A 20742-nucleotide genomic window follows, 5' to 3' on the forward strand; every position below is an offset into this window, starting at 1 on the left:
GGGCTTTGGCTGGCACAGACAGAATCAACACTTCAAATAGAGGTGAATAGCTCTCACATGGGTGGCAGGAGACAGAGTCAATAGCTGAACAGGGCTTTCACTGGGACAGACAGCATTCAAACTTCAAGCAGAGGTAAACAGTTCTCACGTGTGTTGCAGGGGACAAAGTCACAAGCTGAGCGGGCGTTCACTGGAACAGACGGAGTCAACGCTTCAAATAGAGGTGAACAGCTCTCACGTTGGTGGTAGGAGACAGAGTCATAAGCTGAGCAGGGCTTTCACTGGAGCAGACAGCACACAAACTTCAAGCAGAGGTAAACAGTTCTCACGTGTGTTGCAGGGGACAAAGTCACAAGCTGAGCGACGTTCACTGGAACAGACGGAATCAACACTTCGAATAGAGGTGAACAGCTCTCACAGGGGTGGCAGGAGACAAAGTCATAAGCTGAGCAGGGCTCTCACTGGGACAGACAGCATAAACTTCAAGCAGAGGTAAACAGTTCTCACGTGTGTTGCAGGGGACAGAGTCACAAGCTGAGCGACGTTCACTGGAACAGACGGAATCAACACTTCGAATAGAGGTGAACAGCTCTCACAGGGGTGGCAGGAGACAAAGTCATAAGCTGAGCAGGGCTCTCACTGGGACAGACAGCATAAACTTCAAGCAGAGGTAAACAGTTCTCACGTGTGTTGCAGGGGACAGAGTCACAAGCTGAGCCGGGCTTTCACTGGGACAGACAGCATACAAACTTCAAGCAGAGGTAACCAGTTCTCACGTGTAGTGTGCACACGGGGGCTTTTCCTTCTGACATCCAACAGGTGACTGCAATCGATCTTGCTAGACTCTTATGATGGACGGTAGACCAGCATAACACATGGGGAGTGCACGGCGATAAAAGGTAAATCTTCCACACACACACGACAGTCCAATTCCAAACATGCAACGTGATGGGAAACGTCAATTTCAGCACTACAAATCCACTCTTCAAGTGCAAAGTAAGGCCAACACTCACCCAGAGGTCTCGATCTGAAGAGCCGATGATAGTCAGAGTTGGGACAGATGCGGTGAATAATTTCCTCACCACTACAAGCGGCTTCACTTCGCTGGTTTCAATGGCCGAGGGGGAGGCTAGAGATCGACAAGGAATCAGTCTATTTCACTCAGTGCGATGTATACAACGTGATCCAAGCACTTCAAACCAGTATCCAATTTAGTGTAGAAAACATGCGTTTATGAGATTCAATTTGTCAATCACTCATCTCACTCTTTCCCAGTCCAGACGACGAATTCCACTCTTCAAAACTGCCCTCGGATCCCACAAGCAACACTCCGCTTCTTTCACGATGGTCCTTCAGCTGCAACACTCCACAAACATTTCCCAACAGGAGAGAACCACACCAGATCGCCGGGGGAAGACAAAGAAACAACCACACAACGCGGAGGGAGAACACTCCAGATCAACGAAGGAGGAACAACAACACCAACCTTCTCTTCCCCTTGTGTTTTATCCTCTCAAAATGCTGGCGTGGCCTCAATCAGACACTCAAAGTGAAGTCCCCACACCTGTTGCCAATCTGCCGTTTAGTTGTCATGACAACAGACACACACACCGGCCCGGGGACAGTGTTACACCGAAAGTGCCCCGGCGGGAACACTTCTCTGGTGGAATCAGTTCCGGGGATTATTTGTCACCCCGTGACAGTATGTGTATTTATACAAAATGATTATACACAATACACACATATTATGTAAACACAAACTTGTATTTTGGATGCGATTAATCACGATTAATCGTTTCGCAGCTCTAAATATTATATATATATATATATATATATATATACATATACAGCAGGCTTACCTCTGCTCCATGACAGTTTTCCAGCATCCCTCCACCACAACCATCTCCTCACTTCTAACTATTCCTATCCCAACCTAGGATGAGGGGAGTTCTCTGAGAGTTCTCTCCAAATTCTGAGCTCAGAGCCCTTCCCTTAGACAGCAAAATAAATGCAAAATACAGTCGCAAGCAGCAATCATCGGGGTCCAAGCACCAATGGTCCATTTGAGTGAACAGGGATTTATCGGCCATTGTCCCAGCCAGCTCAGAGCTCACTGCACAGCCAGCACACAGCCCCTGAGGGTTACCCCATCTTCGCAGGTGTCACCACAAGAGAGCAGTATCCACAGCATTTTGTGCGCTTCAACAAGCCCCTCTTGGGCAACACACACCTCTTGCATGATTAACCTACTCACTCCTCACGACTACTACTCTATTTCTATTCATTCATGTCACACATTCATTCAATACGCATGTGCAATTTTGAGATCTGGAACCCCATTTATCTATTTTAAATATTTTGTTTCTAGATTTGATTTGGTGAAGTTCTTTCTCCGATCACCATCACAGGTTTGACTCAGCAGCCCACGCAAACATTTTTAAATAATAAGCAAAAATTGCTCTTACCTAATAGGCACGCCTTTGTTGACCCACCACCCACGGCTCTCGTTGATGTCAGGCCTCAGGCCGCTCCTGGATGCCACTCGCCAATTTTGTGTTGTGGAGTAAAGTCATCTCGTTCTTGCAAATGAAGCTCAACAAAATAAGCAACAAAGCAGAGACACCTACAGGACATATGAATTTGTCTCACTTGCAAATCACAATTTTATACAGTTTTAACCAATGATCACATTTGCAGGTGCTCTCCTCCCTTTTCTCTTCCTGGAATCTCCCCAACACTTTTGACACAGTTACTTCATTAATTGGCTATCTTTTTCTCTTTGTAAAGGTGGCCGACTGCCAACCAGTTAAACATTTTATTTTATTGTCCCACAAAGTGATTATTCAATGCTTTTGACTCATTGTTTTGATCAAGAGATCACGTTGAAGGTGGTGTGAACCAAAAGAGCAACTTACTATCGGTGCAGATACCAAACCGCAAGCAACTTCGGCTAAAATCCCATTTTTCCCTTTAAAACACATCTGGGTTTTATAGCATTAAAACTAGTTCTACACTTGTTTTTTTATAGGATAAATTAAATATTTAATCAATAGCTGCATAGTTAATTTTCAATCTTACTGCTTTCAATTGGTTCAGTGGTCATGCAGCATAAACAGTGTTCTCAATTGCAGTAATTTGTGGTAAAAGATATGTTCTTATATAGTTAAAATGTTTGGATGAAATATACCACATTTTTGTTATATTCCCCCTATTCCTTTAAAGGGTTAGTTCACCCAAAAATGAAAATAATGTCATTAATGACTCACCCTCATGTCGTTCTAAGCCCGTAAGACCTCCGTTCATCTTCGGAACACAGTTTAAGATATTTTAGATTTAGTCCGAGAGATTTCTGTCCCTCCATTGAAGCTGTATATACAGTATACTGTCCATGTCCATAAAGGTAATATAAACATCATCAAAGTAGTCCATGTGACATCAGTGGGTTAGTTAGAAGTTTTTGAAGCATCGAAAATACTTTTTGGTCCAAAAATAACACAAAATAAGACTTTATTCAGCATTGTATTCTCTCCCGGGTCTGTTGTGAATCTGCGTTCAGGACTCCGCAGTGACGCTGCTGACGGAAGACGCTGATGAAGTGTTATCTGGTGCGTCCGAGCTTCGTTTACAGTCTGAGGGAGACGCACGCTATATTCAAGCTATTCTACATTGTTTGCGTGGATATCATTTTTTTAATGGTGCGTAAATGTGCATGTCGCGGATGAGACACTTTTACAGCGTGCGTTTCCCTCAGTCTATAAATGAAGCTCGGGCGCACCAGATAACACGTCATCAGCGTCTTACGCCATCAGCGTAACTGTGAAGGATTGACAACAGACCCGGGAGAGAATACAATGCTGAATAAAGTCTTATTTTGTGTTATTTTTGGACCAAAAAGTATTTTCGATGCTTCAAAAACTTCTAACAAACCCACTGATGTCACATGGACTACTTTGATGATGTTTATATTACCTTTATGGACATGGACAGTATACTGTATATACAGCTTCAATGGAGGGACAGAAAGCTCTCGGACTAAATCTAAAATATCTTAAACTGTGTTCCGAAGATGAACGGAGGTCTTACGGGCTTAGAACGACATGAGGGTGAGTCATTAATGACATTATTTTCATTTTTGGGTGAACTAACCCTTTAATGTCAAGTGTTGTTTTTGTCCATAATTAAGTTGAAGAATACATCTACATAAATTATATTTTGTCTTTTCTATTCTCATTTACTATGTTTTTTTTCTCCCACATGGCAAATATTGCTTATTTTATGGAATATCCTGCTGGAAAATTCATAACATATGAAGGCTTGTCAACAGAGTTTTGACTGTCACACGTCTAATACAATACTGGCTGTCTGGTACCTCCATAATTTCTCAAGTGGACACTATGGCCTCTCTGAGGGGCACTTCTCCTCTGGGGCACCCACCTCTTACAATCCACGCATACTCACTTACTCTATTCAAATTTTTGAATGTGCTTCCCCTACAGAAACCCCTCAAACACAGCACTTGTTAACAAGAAAGAGTGAAAGGGAGGAGAAAACGTCTATAAACAATAGGAAAATATGGTTTGGCAGAGGAAAAAAGAGTGGAGGAGGAGAGTATATGAGGAGGAAAGGGAGGGAAATAAAAAAAGAGCAGCTGGCAGGAGTGAAGCCTGATATTACAGACCGCTGCTCCAAACCAGATGCTCAGGAACCTAAACCAAAAGCTAAACTCAAACGAGAGAGAGAGGAGACACATAGTGTGTGCTTGAAGGATGAAAATAAAGTTTTCACACTCTTTATTTCTGTGTGAAGTGTCTAAGATAGTTGTGATCAGACTGAAGGATCTTATAATGGCCCTAAAAAAATGGAACTGGACGTTGATTTTTACAAGCATTTTGCTTGGCTGAAAAAGGTAAGCATTTCCGTTTCTGTTCTTGAAAAATGCTTTTTCATTTTTGTCACTAATGTCGATCTAAGTGCCTAATCTTGCATTTGAATTATGTAAAGAACTTCTTAAATTGTTTCTCAGCTGATTAACCTGGATAGTCATAAAGGGCTCATGGTACATTAATATCCATGTGATAATCTTTTCATTGTTTGTTATTTAGCTTTTGTCATGGCCACACTAGTTCGATTAAATATGAAGTTAAAACTCTATATCTAGATTTTTGGTGTACATCATGTACTCATTCTGCATTCTTAAATACTAGACTGCAGAGGTCAAATTATGCTGTATAGTCCCAGTAAAAATAGGGCTATGTCAGATTGTGGTATTCTACTGCATCCATCACAGCCATCCATAATTGACCAGGAAGTAGAGAAATGTCAGCATGCAAATTGCATTAAAGGGATAGTTCACCCAAAAATGAAAATTACCCCATGATTTACTCACACTCAAGCCATCCTAGGTGTATATGACATTCTTCTATCACATAATTACTGTTTTAACAATTATTTAAAAAATTGGAAACACAATGAATGCATTGCAAAACTGTCAAACTAAGCATTTATTATTATACTAAAACATTTTCAGTAACAGCTTATTTAGTTTCTGAACGTAAATTATTGCCAAGATTTTATGGTGCAAAGTAAATTGTTTAGAATGTGTTAATCAAAAGCAGTTCTCAGTTAAGCGCACTTACACATACAGCTATAGCAGTTCTTGAATCATCAGTGGCCCACAGAACAGAGAACTGTTTCTTTCGGACACGTTCAATACTGGAGAACCGATGAGCTGGAGATACTGAGCATCCGTGATCAGCTGTGAATATAGTGTGTAAACACGTCAATAGAATTGACCCGGAAGTATTATAGCCTCAGTCAATGACGTCATCGGCGCGCACCCGGGACACGAGGCTATAAATAGATGAGCCACAGGTGCACCGTCAGGAAATTTTGTCTTCATTTTGTCATTTACATAAAAAAATACATTGATTTAAATTTTGTAAAACACTTTTTGTTTGGAAAGGCAATATGCGTGGGGGCGTGATTCACACCTGAGAAGACAATGCCCTGCATAATGAGCTGCATAATGAGCCTTTCATTCAGGTGTCACTGAGCCACAAGAAAGAATGTGAGGACTTATTCTATATGCATGCAAATTGTATAATATCCAAGGTAAACATTTATAGTAACTATGCAGTTAATGTTCATACAGTATTTTCAGAAAACTTTGGAATATATTCTCTCCCCAAATGTGTCACTAATAAAAAAACAATAATAAATATAGCTGCAAGCAGCCATTACGGGGCCAAGCGCAAGCAAGACGACAAGACATGCCAAAGTGGCTGGGAGTGTGAGACCAACTGCAGCTAGGAGCAATTAAAGACATTTAAAGAAGAATTTTGGCAAAATGGTTGAAAAATCACATACATTAACTAAAAATATGATTATCACTTTCGACCAATAGGTGGCGCAATTACGAAACTGATGTGATGTGGTCAGAGTGAAGTGACAATGACACATACAAAGTTTGGTGTCAATATGTCAAGGCATTGCAGATATAAAGCCTGAATAGTCATTTTGGCATCATGCCTCAACTTTGCATCTGCGGTATACAAAAACGGTTTTGTCTATCGACACGAAATCCATAACTTTTACTCGGCACGGTCTGGAGATGACACGATCCGATTTTGGTGAAACTCGGACCTTCGGTCTAGGAGGAGTTTGAAAAAGTAGGTTTTAAAAGAAAATAAAGATGGCGGACAGGAAGTTTGACTGACTATGGCAAAATTGGTATCTATGTTTTCAGCATAACCCAAGGAATCTATTGAGATCAGTGTCATAGGCAAATTTATTCAAAAGTTATTAGCATTTTTGGAAATTTCATTATAACTTTTGACCAAAAGGTGGCGCTGTCTCATAATCTTTTGAGTACCTTTAGGGCCTTGTACTGATGACCCATACTGAGTTTCGTAACGATACGTTCATGCGTTCATAAAATACAGCATTTTAGCACATCATTCAAAATGGCCAACAGCCAAAATGGCCGATATGGGAAAATTGGATATCAGTCGACTCAACATGACGCCCTGAATCTAACGAGACCACTTCTGTGATTTTTTGGACAAACCGTGCAGAAGTTATAAGCAAAAACATAAATTCTTTATATCTCCGGACCAGTAGGTGGCGCTGTGCCGAAACACAGCATGTAGCCTCAGGTCATGCTTGTGATGACATGTACCAAGTTTGATCTGAATACGATAAAGCATTGCCGAGATACAGCCTTACATCTGTTTTTGCAAGCGCTACGTAAAATTAAATTGCGCGGCATTCGCGGACGGTTTTACAAATCAACTTGAATTCCATAACTTTTTGTTGTCATGGTCTGGAGATGATCTGGTTAAATTTTTGTGAAATTCGGAGCAACGGCCTAGGAGGAGTTCGAAAAAGTAGGTTTTTTGGAAAATTCAAAATGGCGGGAAAACTATTATGACGGAAAATGACGTCATATGGTGCAGTCGAATCGTCGTGAGCTCAGGAATCAGAGGAAAAAAGAATTTTGTTTCTAGCCCTTGTGGTTCAAAAGTTATTAGCATAAACATGAGTGAAACTTTGGACAGCTGGTGGCGCTAGAGGGAATGAGTTGGAGACTCCAAATTTGCTATGGTGATAGTTCAGGTTATCCTCTATCACTGTGCCAATTTTCATAAGTTTCCCGCAAACGGTTCTATAGGCTGCCATAGACGCCCAGTTGGAAGAAAAAAAAGAAACAGAAGAATAAGAACCGGAACAGATACAATAGGTGCCCGCACCTTCAGTGCTTGGCCCCTAATAATAGGAACGGGAACAGAAACAATAGGTGCCTACGCACTTTCAGTGCTTGGCCCCTAATAATAGGAACGGGAACAGAAACAATAGGTGCCTACGCACTTTCAGTGCTTGTCCCCTAATAATTTAATGAGAAGGTGTATATTGACCTATTAAGATGTTGCTTACATCTACCTTGTACAAATATTTTTGCCTGTTTTATTAAAAAGTTTTCACATGTAAATCAACAACAATTACAATTCTAACAATATTTCAAGTGTAATATTTCTTTGTAAAATGTATACATATTATCATACGCATTTCATAGTTAGGATTCATTAGTTTGAATATTGGAACAAACACTATAATAACATCTTAGATGATAATTCAGTATACCTACTTTATTTTTGACAAAACTATATTTTTATACATACATACTATATATTTAACATGTTAGCAGAAACAAATTGTGTATGATATATTAGCATATGAATGTTAATTTGCAGTTTAATACATTGGTTATACGAATACATATTATTTTTACATATTTCAGTCGATTTTTACTCATTTTAATCAACCAATTCATAGTTCACATCTAGCCAAGTCCAGTTAAGATGCCCGGATGTGTTCTTGATCCGCCCCTTTTACCGAGGATGCATGTAGAGGTGACTTGTGCGGACTTGAGACAGACAGGTATCCCAGAATGCATCTCACACCACCAGCAAGCGTCAATAGCAGGGGAGAAAACCCGCGTAATATCAAAATACTACTGTTATCGGGCCACGAAATGTAATTCTAAGAGTGTTTCAGTCGAGAATGTAGTTGTTTAACGCTCAAATCTGTGGTTTATTTATAAAGATAGCACCAATTTGAAAAATGTATCCGACGTTATCGGAGTTGTGAGATCCAGGCACTCAGCACTCATTAACCCCGACTGGAACAGCTTTTCCTCGGCTAGTGCTTCTGATGTTTGCCGCTGGCTCTGGTGTCTCTAGGCTAGTGGTTAAACATGAGATATAACTCGTCTTGTGTATATCTAACGGGCGATCTTTGGTCTCATTAATCTATCATTTGTTCCAAGGCAAATCGTTTTGGCTGAGGGCAAAGTGAAGTTTCATAATTGTATATATTTAGGCTATTTAACTTGAGCTGTTTTTAGGCTATTTTAAGCTGACTTATGTTTGACTGAATTGTTTTCTTTATTTATTTTTATTTATTTACTTATACTTTTATACTGGATATCAGGGGCCGTATTCACAAAGAATTTTATCTTACCACTAGGAGTACTCCTAAATCGCACTAAAAGATTTTAGCTAGGAGTGTTCTCTTAAAAGTTATTCACAACGCCTTTCAAACCTACTCTTAGTAAGAAAAAATGACAACTCCTAAACTAAGAGTGAGTCTTCGTTGCTATGGATGACGTCAATTCTCATGCACGAGCTTCCTCGCAATGATCACGGTGATTGGTTGTTAGATAACAGGGCCATCATGCGGAACATAACACAGACGCACCAAATCATGGAATTACGACATCTAAATATGTCTGTGTCCTACACAAAATAATAATAATAATGTCATCGAAATGCAAATAAAATGACATGTTTGTGCAGGCCCCAGTGAAGTGTAATTCTAAAAAGGCAGAGAGAGAGAGAGAGAGAGAGAGAAAAGTTGTGAATTAAATTAAATTAAATCAAGGTAGCCTAATACCCTAATGAAAACCGCTACTTGCCTAATAATGAAAAATGACACTTGCATTAACACTTGCTTGGTTAATTGACATCCTATTAGCCTACTTAAAGCAAGGAAATATTGCTCCTATTTAAGTAATGTAATAGTTGAATGACGGTGGATTATGAACTAGCCAAAACGGAAAAGAAAGCCCAACTGGACGCAGGATCAGTTACATGCTGCTGGCCCAGTTGGTGCTGAAAAAAAAAAACCATAATAAAAGGGAAATTCGGCACTGGGATACAACATCGAGAATTGTGAAGTTTGCATCGAACACAATCTGGGTATGGGTTTTCTTTCTATTCACAAACACGTCCTCATCCTGACGTGGTGCAATTATTTTAATATGTGTCGATCCGTCTATAGCACCGACCACTCTGGGCACACCGGCAATATCCATAAAGCTGGCTTTGTTTCTTTGGAGTTGGCGAATGTCCAAAGGAAAACTTATGAACTGTCGAATAATATGGGGTCTACAGAGTGCATTGATGGTTTGGTGGATGGATCTGCTTACCGATGGCTGGGATATCGCTAGATCGTCGGCATTACACAATTGCATTTTCCCCGTTGCCAGGTAGCGAAGTGTTATCAAACATTTCAATTCGATCTACAACAATCAGTATTCCCTCACGGTTAAGGCGGTATCTTTGTAATAACTCCGAGTCATTGAGTGTCTCCAACACACTGTGTCGCGCGGCGATGTTAAGATCCTTTGTGAATTGGTCTTAGTGAGTTAGGAGTCCTCTCGACTTCTTTTAAGCTGTCCCAGACTTAGGTGCTACTTTTAGGGCTAAAATGCTTCGTGAATTACTCTTAGTGAAAAAAATTAGGAGTCCTAAAGTTAGGAGTGACACGCCCATTATTTTTAGGAGTTGTTCCTAAATTCGCCTGTTAGGAGCTACTTTTAGCCTTAAAATTCTTTGTGAATACGGCCCTACGTCGGACTCATTAAAACTGACATTTAACAAAAAGAGTCAGGGTTGTGTAATTTTATTTTAGGCTATATATTTTCAAATATATAGAATATTTTTTTATATTTATTTTATTATACATTCTCTTCACTGTACATGTATAATAAATAAAAATGACACAACCCCGTCTCTGTTTTTTAAATGTCAGTTTTAATGTTCAATAATGTCTCATATTTTTAAAATGAAAATAAAAAGAAGCAGGGTTGTGTTTTATATTTCGTGTTGTTATAAATATATGCAGTGAAGATAATCAATGTACACGTTGCCTGAACCACATTTGTGTGGCCATTTAATGTGTTTAAGATTTTTTTTAAATGAAAAGAGGCAGAGTGATGTTTTATACCATATTTCGTTTTATTGTTGCCTAAAATATACATAAAAAGATAACCGGAGTAGCCAGACAGGCTGAGTGACGCGATCAAGAACGCCACTGTTCCATTTGCAGATTAACCGGACTTGCGTCCTCTCGTCCTCGGGAGTTCGTTCTCCTAAGTCAAACTTGGCAAGTCTGAAGTTTGCGTACTTGGTATTGAGAAACGGCCGAGATTGTTCTGACACTGAGTGCGAGCTAAATTTGCATTTAAAGGGCACACACTAAAACTATGAGTTTTTCTGAGCCCCAAAAAGAGACAATTCAAACATGCTGTAAAAAATGATCTGTTGGGTATTTTAAGCTAAAACTTCACTCTGGGGACATCAGAGACTTATTTTACATCTTGTGAAAACAGGCATAATAGGTCCCCTTTAAGTACATTAGAGTATGCAATATAATTTTGCTTAACTAAGGTATGAAATATATGACTATTAGTTTTTCCCCAATGCGGTATTAGTGGTTATTAAAAGTACTTTAGCGTAATAAAGTATCTCAATATTTATTCCATGCGTCAGCCCTGGAAACCGGTTAGTAGGCAACTTAGTGTATAGTGAAAATATGCACTCAAACACTCTGGAGACCATCCCAGATGAAGTCCCACCAGCAGAAGGCCTTACCAGGGTCTCTATTGTGGCAGCCCATCCCAGTCCAGCAAGCACACCTGGGTCTCCCTGCTCAGCTGAATAAAAGTCTACATAATTTTTTTATGTACTGTAAATTTAAATGTTTATGTTGATTTTGAGATGTTTAACTTATGTTGTAAATAGTTGGAAAAAGTACTTTTATGTAACCTAGAACAAATTATTTAATTTTTTTACAAATTGTAATTGAAAAAAGGTATAGAATAATTAGTTTGATATAGAAATGATGACTGTCATTACACAAATAAACAATGTCCAGAGCAATGAATTCTCTTTTATTTACACATTTAAAGTTGCATAAAAATAAATAATGAACATAAATATATATTTTTTCCTTTTAAAAAATATAAGTGAAAAAAAGTTAAACAAGAATATATACTTATTAGGGCTGTCAAACGATTAACATATTTAATCACATTAATGTCATGGTTAACTCGCGTTTAATCACACATTTTTATCTATTCTAAATGTCTCTTGATTTCTTTTTGTCCCATTATTTTTTTTTCTCATTTTAATGCTCTTATCAACATGGAAAAGTGGATCGGCTTGCTTTGTGCAAATGTTTTTTATTGAAAACAACATTGGCATATACTGTGTTCAATTTTTACACTAACATTCTCACTTGGAGCAAATAATCTAATCTCTCACACAATGTAACACTGACGACGAGGTAACGTTACTGATATTGACGAGTGGGTGTAGAAATGCATCAGCTGTGTGTGTGCTTGGCCATCAAGTGGTATTTAGACTGGACGTGCTGCGATGATAGTTCACAACGACACAACACACAGATCACTTTGGTCTTGTCAATTGAACCATTTGGCAACTTTTTAAAAGTAAACTTTCCATTCAGAATCTTATTGGCATCCATTTCGGCGTCTCACGCTCATCATTCATCCACTCAAAACGTAACGTTAAAGGGGGTCGCACACCGGACGAGAAGCGCCGCGCAACGCCTCGTATTTAAAATTCGAAAACATTATTCTCTATGAGTGTACACACACCTGCGGCGCCATTCGGCGTTTTTGTTGCTGGCCGTAAACTGAGAAAGTGCGCGTCCGATGAGTGATATCAGTTGTCCTAGACGCGACTCTGCGCTGCGCTTCTCGTCCACTCTGTTTTTTTGCGTGCCTGTTGTTTTGTTTCTGGTCTAGCTAGATCCGATGTGGTGTTGTAGTTTTAATAACGTTACTAGTTGTTGCAAAAGCATGTGAAAAAAAACTACAAAGTTTGCTAGGCGTTAATCTCGCGATAAAAAAATTGACGCCGTTAAAATGGGTTTGCGTTAACGCAGTTAATAACGCGTTTAACGGACAGCCCTAATACATATTTATAAAATATTTCTCAAACATTCTTTCAAGAAGAGAAAACAGCCTGTCTATCCTTTCCCTACTCTCCTATGCTCTCCACGCCTCTGCAGTTCCATGTATTCTCTAATCAAGTCCAAAAACTCGTCCTCTCTGTCTCGCCTTTTTCGTGGTGCTGATGCTTGTGCTGGTGCTCATGCTGGTGCTGGTGCTCATGCTGGTGCTGGTGCTCATGCTGGTGCGGGTGGTGCTGCCCCTGGCTCCTCCTTACCATGGGCACTCACTGCTGAACTCGGCCCTGTGTCTGTCCTCAGGGATTGAGGCAATGAGGACAGGGGGGTTGGTGCAATGCCTCTGTCCCAACACCTCATCCATTAGGACAAACCAGGGCCAAGTTTCCGCAGTGGGTTTCCCACTCACACCCTCGCCTGTCCCAGGACACTTGCAATCAGAAGGCAGATATAATATCAGATATTACGTTAACGTTAGCTACCTAGCTCCATTATTTAGCTTGAGCCGATAGCCCCGGCAGTTTTGAATAGAATAGAATAGAATGAAGCATTTATATACTGCTTTCATATGCACTACTGTACACACAAAGCGCTTTACAATCATATCAGTGGGTCTCTCCTCAATCCACCACTAGTGTGCAGCACTACACACACACTTCCTGAAATGCTTGTCTGAGTTTTCCATAGTAAATCGTCTTCACCACATGTTACTACAAATAAACGGCCCCTGAAGACAAAAAGCTGATGACATACATTGCAGGCGCCCTCTTATACTCACTCACAGGTGTTCAGTTAATGACATCGTCGGCCAATTAAAATTGTTATGTTTGCACAAATGCCTACGAGACCTGTCACGCTGATGTGTGTCCCATAGCGTCAATCCAAGACGCAGTGTCTTGTTCCACTCCGAAAGGAAACCAAGATGCTCAGACTTTCAGAAAAAACTCCAGGTACTCGAGGTAAAATCACAGAACTACCTACTCTGCTTTAACTTCATACGACAGACAAGTGGAGTGACATACAGTGACTTTTACCAGTTTTGTTAAATATCAGGAATCTTGGAACAGAATCAGATTTGAAGACAGTAGTGTAAGTGCTTAAACTGAAGTCACTTTTCTGCCCTGTATAATGCAGAATCTTTTTTTACAGCTTTTTTTGCCTTTATACTCCTAAATTGCAAACATGCACTTTATTTAATTACATTTAATTGCATTTAATAAAAAACATCAGAACAACCATTCATGTTCTTTGAAGTTTTCTCTGTCATAATGCAGACCATTCACTGTGTTTCACATTGTAGCATAGGTCAGAAATTCAAACTTAAATCTTTTTAGTACACTCACAGTATTTCACACCTCATTGACATATTCCAAGTCCCAGAGCATTACTGCATAGAGCTTGAGCACAAAAACCTAATCAGAAAAAAATAAACCTCTTAAGAAATTCCTTGTTTAAACCGTAGGTGGGTTGGGTAATGTGAAGTTTTGCAAACTTGCTGTGACATATTCAATAGAAACCTAATCAGGATTGTGAAAAACTGTATAAGCCATTTACTGTTCACATCTGCAGGTCAACGTGCAAGGCCCAGGCAAAGGTGAGAGCTACCAGGAGCGTCTGTCTCGTCTAGAAGGGGATAAAGAGTCTCTTGTTTTACAGGTAAAACATAGGGCAGTCTGTTACAAATAATTTCCTAATGTCCATAGAGTCTAGACAGTATGATGTTGCAATAGTTTAGATATCAGTTTTGTATGCAATTCAAAATTCAATATTATTCCTAAAACATTTTTGTATGTTTCAATAAAAATACTGCAAATAATCAACACTGACAGAAAAAGGTAAACCTTTTAGACATTTTGTGAATCATTTGATGACCACCCTTACAACAACAACAACAAAAAAGTATAATACTTCAAGTTCATTTTATTAAGTGTACTTTAGTAAAGTATATTTTATGTAGTAAGTATATTAATATCAATGTATTAAAAGTAAACTTGTAATATAATACATTAAGCAAAACCTGTTTAGTTGTTGGATAAAATAATTGAAGCCATTGTGTACTACAAGTGTAAAAAAAAAAATACTTGGGGGAAAAAAAAGCCTGTTCACTCGTGGTGTTTCATGGGAACAGACAAGGCTTTAAGGATTAGTCCTGTTCTGGCTTGTTGGGTTTTTGACAGTAAATACAAGTGCAGAGTAGGTGCTTGCACTGCCTATTCCTGATCAACTGGGTTGACGAGAATACACTAAATTGCCAAATTTACATATGGATTTAGTCTGACTCTGAATACAGTAATGAGTAGACTGAAATTAATGTTTTTCTCATAGACCTGAAAACAACTTTAGTAGGACAATGGACAACGATGATGTACCTCAAATGAACAAACTTTTAAACTTGTTTCTCAGGTGAGTGTTTTGACGGATCAGGTGGAGGCTCAGGGCCAGAAGATCAGAGACCTGGAGAATACTCTTGGGGAATATCAGCACAAACTCAACTGCACTGAGCAGATGCTTCAACAGGTATTGGTAATTTATATTAAAATAGAAGATTATTTTCATTTGCATATTTGTATTATAAATAATTTCAAACACTTAATAATTGTTGTGAATCCATCACAAGCTATCAGAGATTTTAGTCTGCATGAAAATATTATTTGTAATCATTACATTACAAAGCAGTATTATCACTTATTAAATTGAATTAATTTATATACTATAAACTTAAATTAAAGTTTTTAACTGGCCCATACTTTAATAAGAGCCTCTTTGCCAGGTCTGTATTTAACTGTGTCAGATCAACAAAGCTAACTATACTGATATGTGCTGTTCAAAATGCCTTACAAATTTAATCTACATCTTTAGTTCTGCTGTTTATTACTAACCCTGCTTACATTGCTTCACCCTGACTGGGCAGGCCAAGTTTCCTAGGCTTGCTGGATGTTCAAATGAACAGTCATGCATTAATCAGCTTGCGTTTCTGGTTTCTTGGTTGATTTGTCACTTTTGTTATTTGCAGGGACCCGAGCCATATCTAGAGTTCAGAATAGCATTAAGACTTTAACTAAGGATTCTTCCTAGATTTGTGATCTAGAAAATATAAAAATATAGTTGCTCTAGATTTGCCCTTTAAACTGTTTTTATTATTTTTAATTCTAATAGCTTTTATAAGGCACCAGCTTACATTAATAGAATAATCTGCACCTGGTGTGGCTGAAAAGGAACTTTTCATCTGTTAGGCAATTCTTGGGTGGGATTCCAGGAGTCTGGTCATCACATCACCTTGGCAACCCAAATATTTAAAGTGGTGGCAGTATTCCAAGGCCTGGGTTGATTTGGGCATTTTAATTAGCTTGGGAATTAGTTCACAGCAGGTAACCTGCTTTTTCTCCTGTAATCATTAAATGAATAAATAATTATGTGTCCAGCAGAAAAAAAAGAAAGAAAAAAACAACAACTGTAGTATTGTGAAGAGTGTAGTGTGAAAATAAGTGAGAAAAGAGTGGTCTTAAAGCTTTGACGTTTTAGTAGACCTGCTAGAGCCATTAGGACCATTTATAAAGATAAACTATGTCAAGGCATGGTAAGACTCCTGTACATATCCATACTATTTTCAAAGACTAAATTCACATTCCTCTGCTTCTAAATCTAATTTTCCTTGTAAGATAATTGCATATTTTTTCTGTTTAACTTGCCTTTGCTTTGAAAGCTCTATGGCTGATTAAATCTGCAGCCTTTAGATTGGAAGTTTTTTAGGGCATGTGCCTGTGGTCATTGAGGTTTTGGCCTTCAAAGGCAAATCCAATTCCAGTGACACGGGCCTAATATTTTCCATATGGTGTCTTTGAAAGTCTCAAAGCTCACGTAAAACCCCTCAGCCAAGCCAATATTTTAAACAGTTTTTTGGGCTTCTGTATTGTAAAATAGATTCCTGTTTAGTGTCTGAGTTTAACCATTGAGATCAAAGAATGCAAGATGCTGCTTTTACTGTATGTTTACACCAGGGGTGCTCAAACTTGTATGCCAACAGTTCAGATCAGCCACTTATTCAGTTGACTTGGATTAAAACAAATCCCCCAATCGATTGAATTCAGGGCTGTAGTTGCTGGTGGCATCTAGGCATTTATGTGATCATCAGTTAGGATTGATCTGAATTTGGATTTGATTGTCTTCATATGGGAAATACTTTTTCACAGTGAATTTATCCAATTTCACATGTTCAGCCTTTCATGTGAAATGCACACTTTTTGATGTTGAAATATCTTGTTTCAACAACAATGTTGTTGTTCTCTCTCTCTCTCTCTCTCTCTCTCTCTCTCTCTCTCTCTCTCTCTCTCACTCTCTCTCTCACTCTCACTCTCTCTCTCTCTCTCTCTCTCTCTCTCTCTCTCTCTCTCTCTCTCTCTCTCTCTCTCTCTCTCTCTCTCTCTCTCTCTCATGTGTCAGTCCCTGCAAGAGAAGTGGATAAATTTAGCCCTCATAACCTGTGTATATTTAGCCATTGTGGAACAGCAAAGTAGAGAGATTTTGAACGCACTTTATGCCTTCTTCACGGGACGATTTCTTAGTTTCACTTATTTGTGTGTACGCTATATATATTTATTTACAAGTATGTTTGTGTGTGGACTCTAATAGGAACTTCTGGGCAGGAGTTCTCTAAAGTCACAGAAGCTGGGGTTGATGGAGGAAGTGTCCTATCTAAAACTAAAACTGGGGAACATGGAGGACAAACACATCAACATTGCTGAGAGACAACATAAAGCTGAGGTACAACTCTGATGAAATTTAAGAAGAACCTTAGAATATTCAGATTGCGCACAAAGTAGACTAAAAGATGCAGATTAAAGACTAAACATAGTCTGGTTATAATGTAGACATTATCATTGCCATTTCACAGCAATTGTCAGTCACTGAAGTAAGACCCATGGTCTTATCTCCCCCGAGCCTTCTTATTCAGACTAAAAACCATTCATCTGTGCTATATAGAACTCAAATTCTGCATAATTTTTGCCACCGAAATGGGCATTTCAATGCTCAATGCTCAGTGCTGATACTGATATAGAGAACAGGGGGAAATGAGAGGTAATGATGATATTTACTTATTTAAAATTGCTATAATGAAATTATGTGACCTAATTTCATGCACAAGAACAATACCACTACTGTTAAGGTTGGTATAGTTGTTGACCAATAATCTCAAAAGAACCAAATTTTAGTCTATCAATACTTATAATGTAAGTATATCCTGGAAAATACATTTAGTCTCTTGGCTCTAAGTCTATCAATACTTATAATGTAATAACTGTAGTTGTGTAAAAATATGTGAAAAAGCAAAGTGAATCCATCCAGACAACACTGTTTGTATTAAAACTGTGAAGTGTTTTGAATCAGAATACTGCAAACAAAGTCTTATAAAATGTACCGCGTGTTATTCAGGGAATAATTAGAAGTGTTAAACAAAAAAACTGCTGGCACAAAAGCGGTCAAATGAGTGCTTGTAAGCTAGTGTTGGTCTTATGTCAACAAATGTGTCTTTTAATTTACTGTGTGCTATTTTCATGTAAGTACTATGTTTATAGTGACTACTGTGGTATAGAACTGGTATATTTAAAATATACCTTTCCTCTGGCATTACGATGTGCTGGCCTGAGCTGTATGTGTTTGTGCGGTTGTGTACCTTTCATTTAAACATAATGGGCTGCATTCAACACAAGCAGAACAAATTTCTGTGTAATTAACTAGAGAGGTATCGAAGCTGAGTCTAATTGACAAATAGCCAGAATGTTTTTATCATGGGGAGAGTGTTAAGAATGACCTCAACGTGACGTCTGACAACTGCTTGGCTTCATACAGTGAAAGAATGGCACCAATCCGGCCGTGATCATTCCAGTAGCATGCCATTCTCTCTCTCTCTCTCTCTCTCTCTCTCTCTCACACACACAAGGTCTCGGTCTTCTACCTGCTATAGATAGTCCAGTTTACCATCTAGTTTATCACACTGTTGGTGTCCAATGGCGTCTCACATGAAAGTTCTTTCATCCACGTGCTGGACACAGTAGACGACTATTAACTTTTATTAGAACACAGCTCACTTTGGAGTGTAAGAAGTTACAGGAAGCTATGTTTGACAATTGATATTCTTGAATTTTATAAACTTTATTGCTGTCTTTGCTTTTGAAATGTACAGTTATTTTTGTCACTGCTTTTGGTGCCTGACATACTAAACGTTGTTGTTTTTACACAGGAAAGCCAAGTCCCCCTGCTAATGACAGCTTTATGAATAAAATTATGAGTTAACTTGATATGTTTTTAAAGATTAGTACCCAGACGATGAAGTTATTTGAAACGCTACATTGGAATCTGGTTTGTGTTCAAATCATGATTACCCACACAGTATATCCTGGAAAAGACATTTAGTCACTTGGCTCTTTTACAAAGGCTCTTATATTTGAGACATTGGCTTGTGTGAAATGGGCCGGTGAGAAATGTACTCGTCTAAAGAAGGTGATTTCAGAAAGCCCAGGCTGATGGGAGCAGACAGCATGTTTTCTCATTGTGGTTTGTTTGACTAGTAGATGTGCTGTTGAATAATGTTCTCAAATGTCCTGAAATGTTCACCCTAACCATGCGAGTGACCTGGAAAAGCAGAAAGAAACAGCAATTTGTAAAAAGCTGACATGGTCTTGTGATTATACGTAACTTTTTGGTAGTTTTGGTTAGGTACTCACCTATCTTAAAAAAATTAAAAAAAATTAAAAATACTATTATTTTAAACTAGAATGTTACTTCTGTCAGATTCCCCTTGCAATAGTTTGAGAAGTTAATCTAACACACACTAGAAATAGATGCCGTATTGATCAAGTAACCTGCAGAGCATAGATAGGAAGGAAACCACTGCATGTCTGCTTCCCATAATTATTTCCACTCTCTCTTACCTTGTTTCATTTGGTTCTTTCTCTCTTTACTATTCCAATCCCTCTCTGACAGAGCGTAGTGAATCTGATTAGCGAGCTTCAGGAGCAGATGTGTAGGATTCGGCAAGAGATCTCTAGTAAGATCCCAGAGAAGCCAGTGGAGATGGTCCAAGAGGAAGGTTGTGGCAGTGACCCAGTGCAAGCCTTTCTGACTGAGCCAAAGCCAGTGGTAGGTCTGATATCTGGACATTTAGACAAACTCAAATACTGTGGAATAAGTGTAGGCACCCCTTGTATCTCAAGGTCTGTGATTGCTGCCAATCTATTATCTGTGCTTATGAATTAGAGTTAGAAATGTATAGTATAAAAGGGATGACATCTTTTTACAGTTATGTATTGTTATTGATTAACGTTTGTTTTAGTATGAGCTTTAATAATGTTCATCGTTGACCACACACTTTTACTAGGCCTTGTGTTTTTCCATTTATTTTCTCCTTAGGCATCTTAGGTTTGTACTGTATATAATATTTAGAATGCAATGTTTTTCAAATGCTGCATTTTTTTGCACTTAAACTTCTTTGTGTTTTATGTTCTAACCCTAAAAAAAATACAATGCCACCTATAACATTAGTGATAGGTAGCTAATATGATCTAGCTAGCCTGCAAAAACGATCCTGCTGGCTAACGTTCCTGTTGCTGCCGTCCCGTACTTCTTCAGCAGCATATAACATTGCTTAAGAAGTTATGGCAGGACTGGGATGATTGTTAGAATGTGACTTTTACTTCCGGAGCCTTACTGTTGCAGTTTATTACCTGACAGTTGCAGTTTTGGGGCTGTGGTTATGTTTAAATTGCTAGAAAAAATATTGTTTATTGTTTAACCCTTACAAGGGAGCCTAGTCCTTTTCTTGGAGGTGTACCTTCCTGAAAAGTTCAGCTCCCTCCAACACTCCTGTAATACAAAACAACTGAACCTACTATTTAAGACAGGTGTATTAGAGCATGGTTGGACCACAAATCTGGAAGTTACCTCTCCAAGAACAGGATTTCTGCCTAAAAT

The 20742-nt window shown here is 38.7% G+C and overlaps 1 protein-coding gene across 3 annotated transcripts in view; it reads left to right on the forward strand.

Annotated features, from left to right (window-relative positions):
* Nucleotides 1-4666: 4666 nt before the first annotated feature.
* The window catches only part of ppfibp2a (PPFIA binding protein 2a), a 32481-nt gene continuing 16405 nt past the window's right edge, over nucleotides 4667-20742 (forward strand). For all 3 annotated transcript variants that reach the window (XM_079620221.1, XM_079620222.1, XM_079620223.1), the window contains exons 1-5: nucleotides 4667-4906; nucleotides 14344-14430; nucleotides 15178-15291; nucleotides 17404-17535; nucleotides 19756-19911. In XM_079620221.1, the coding sequence (XP_079476347.1) occupies nucleotides 4859-4906; nucleotides 14344-14430; nucleotides 15178-15291; nucleotides 17404-17535; nucleotides 19756-19911 (537 nt within the window). In that variant the 5' untranslated portion in view covers nucleotides 4667-4858. The remainder of the gene's footprint in view (nucleotides 4907-14343; nucleotides 14431-15177; nucleotides 15292-17403; nucleotides 17536-19755; nucleotides 19912-20742) is intronic.

This window comes from Phoxinus phoxinus, assembly GCF_949152265.1.
Source record: "Phoxinus phoxinus genome assembly, chromosome: 8".
Classification (NCBI taxonomy): domain Eukaryota; kingdom Metazoa; phylum Chordata; class Actinopteri; order Cypriniformes; family Leuciscidae; genus Phoxinus; species Phoxinus phoxinus.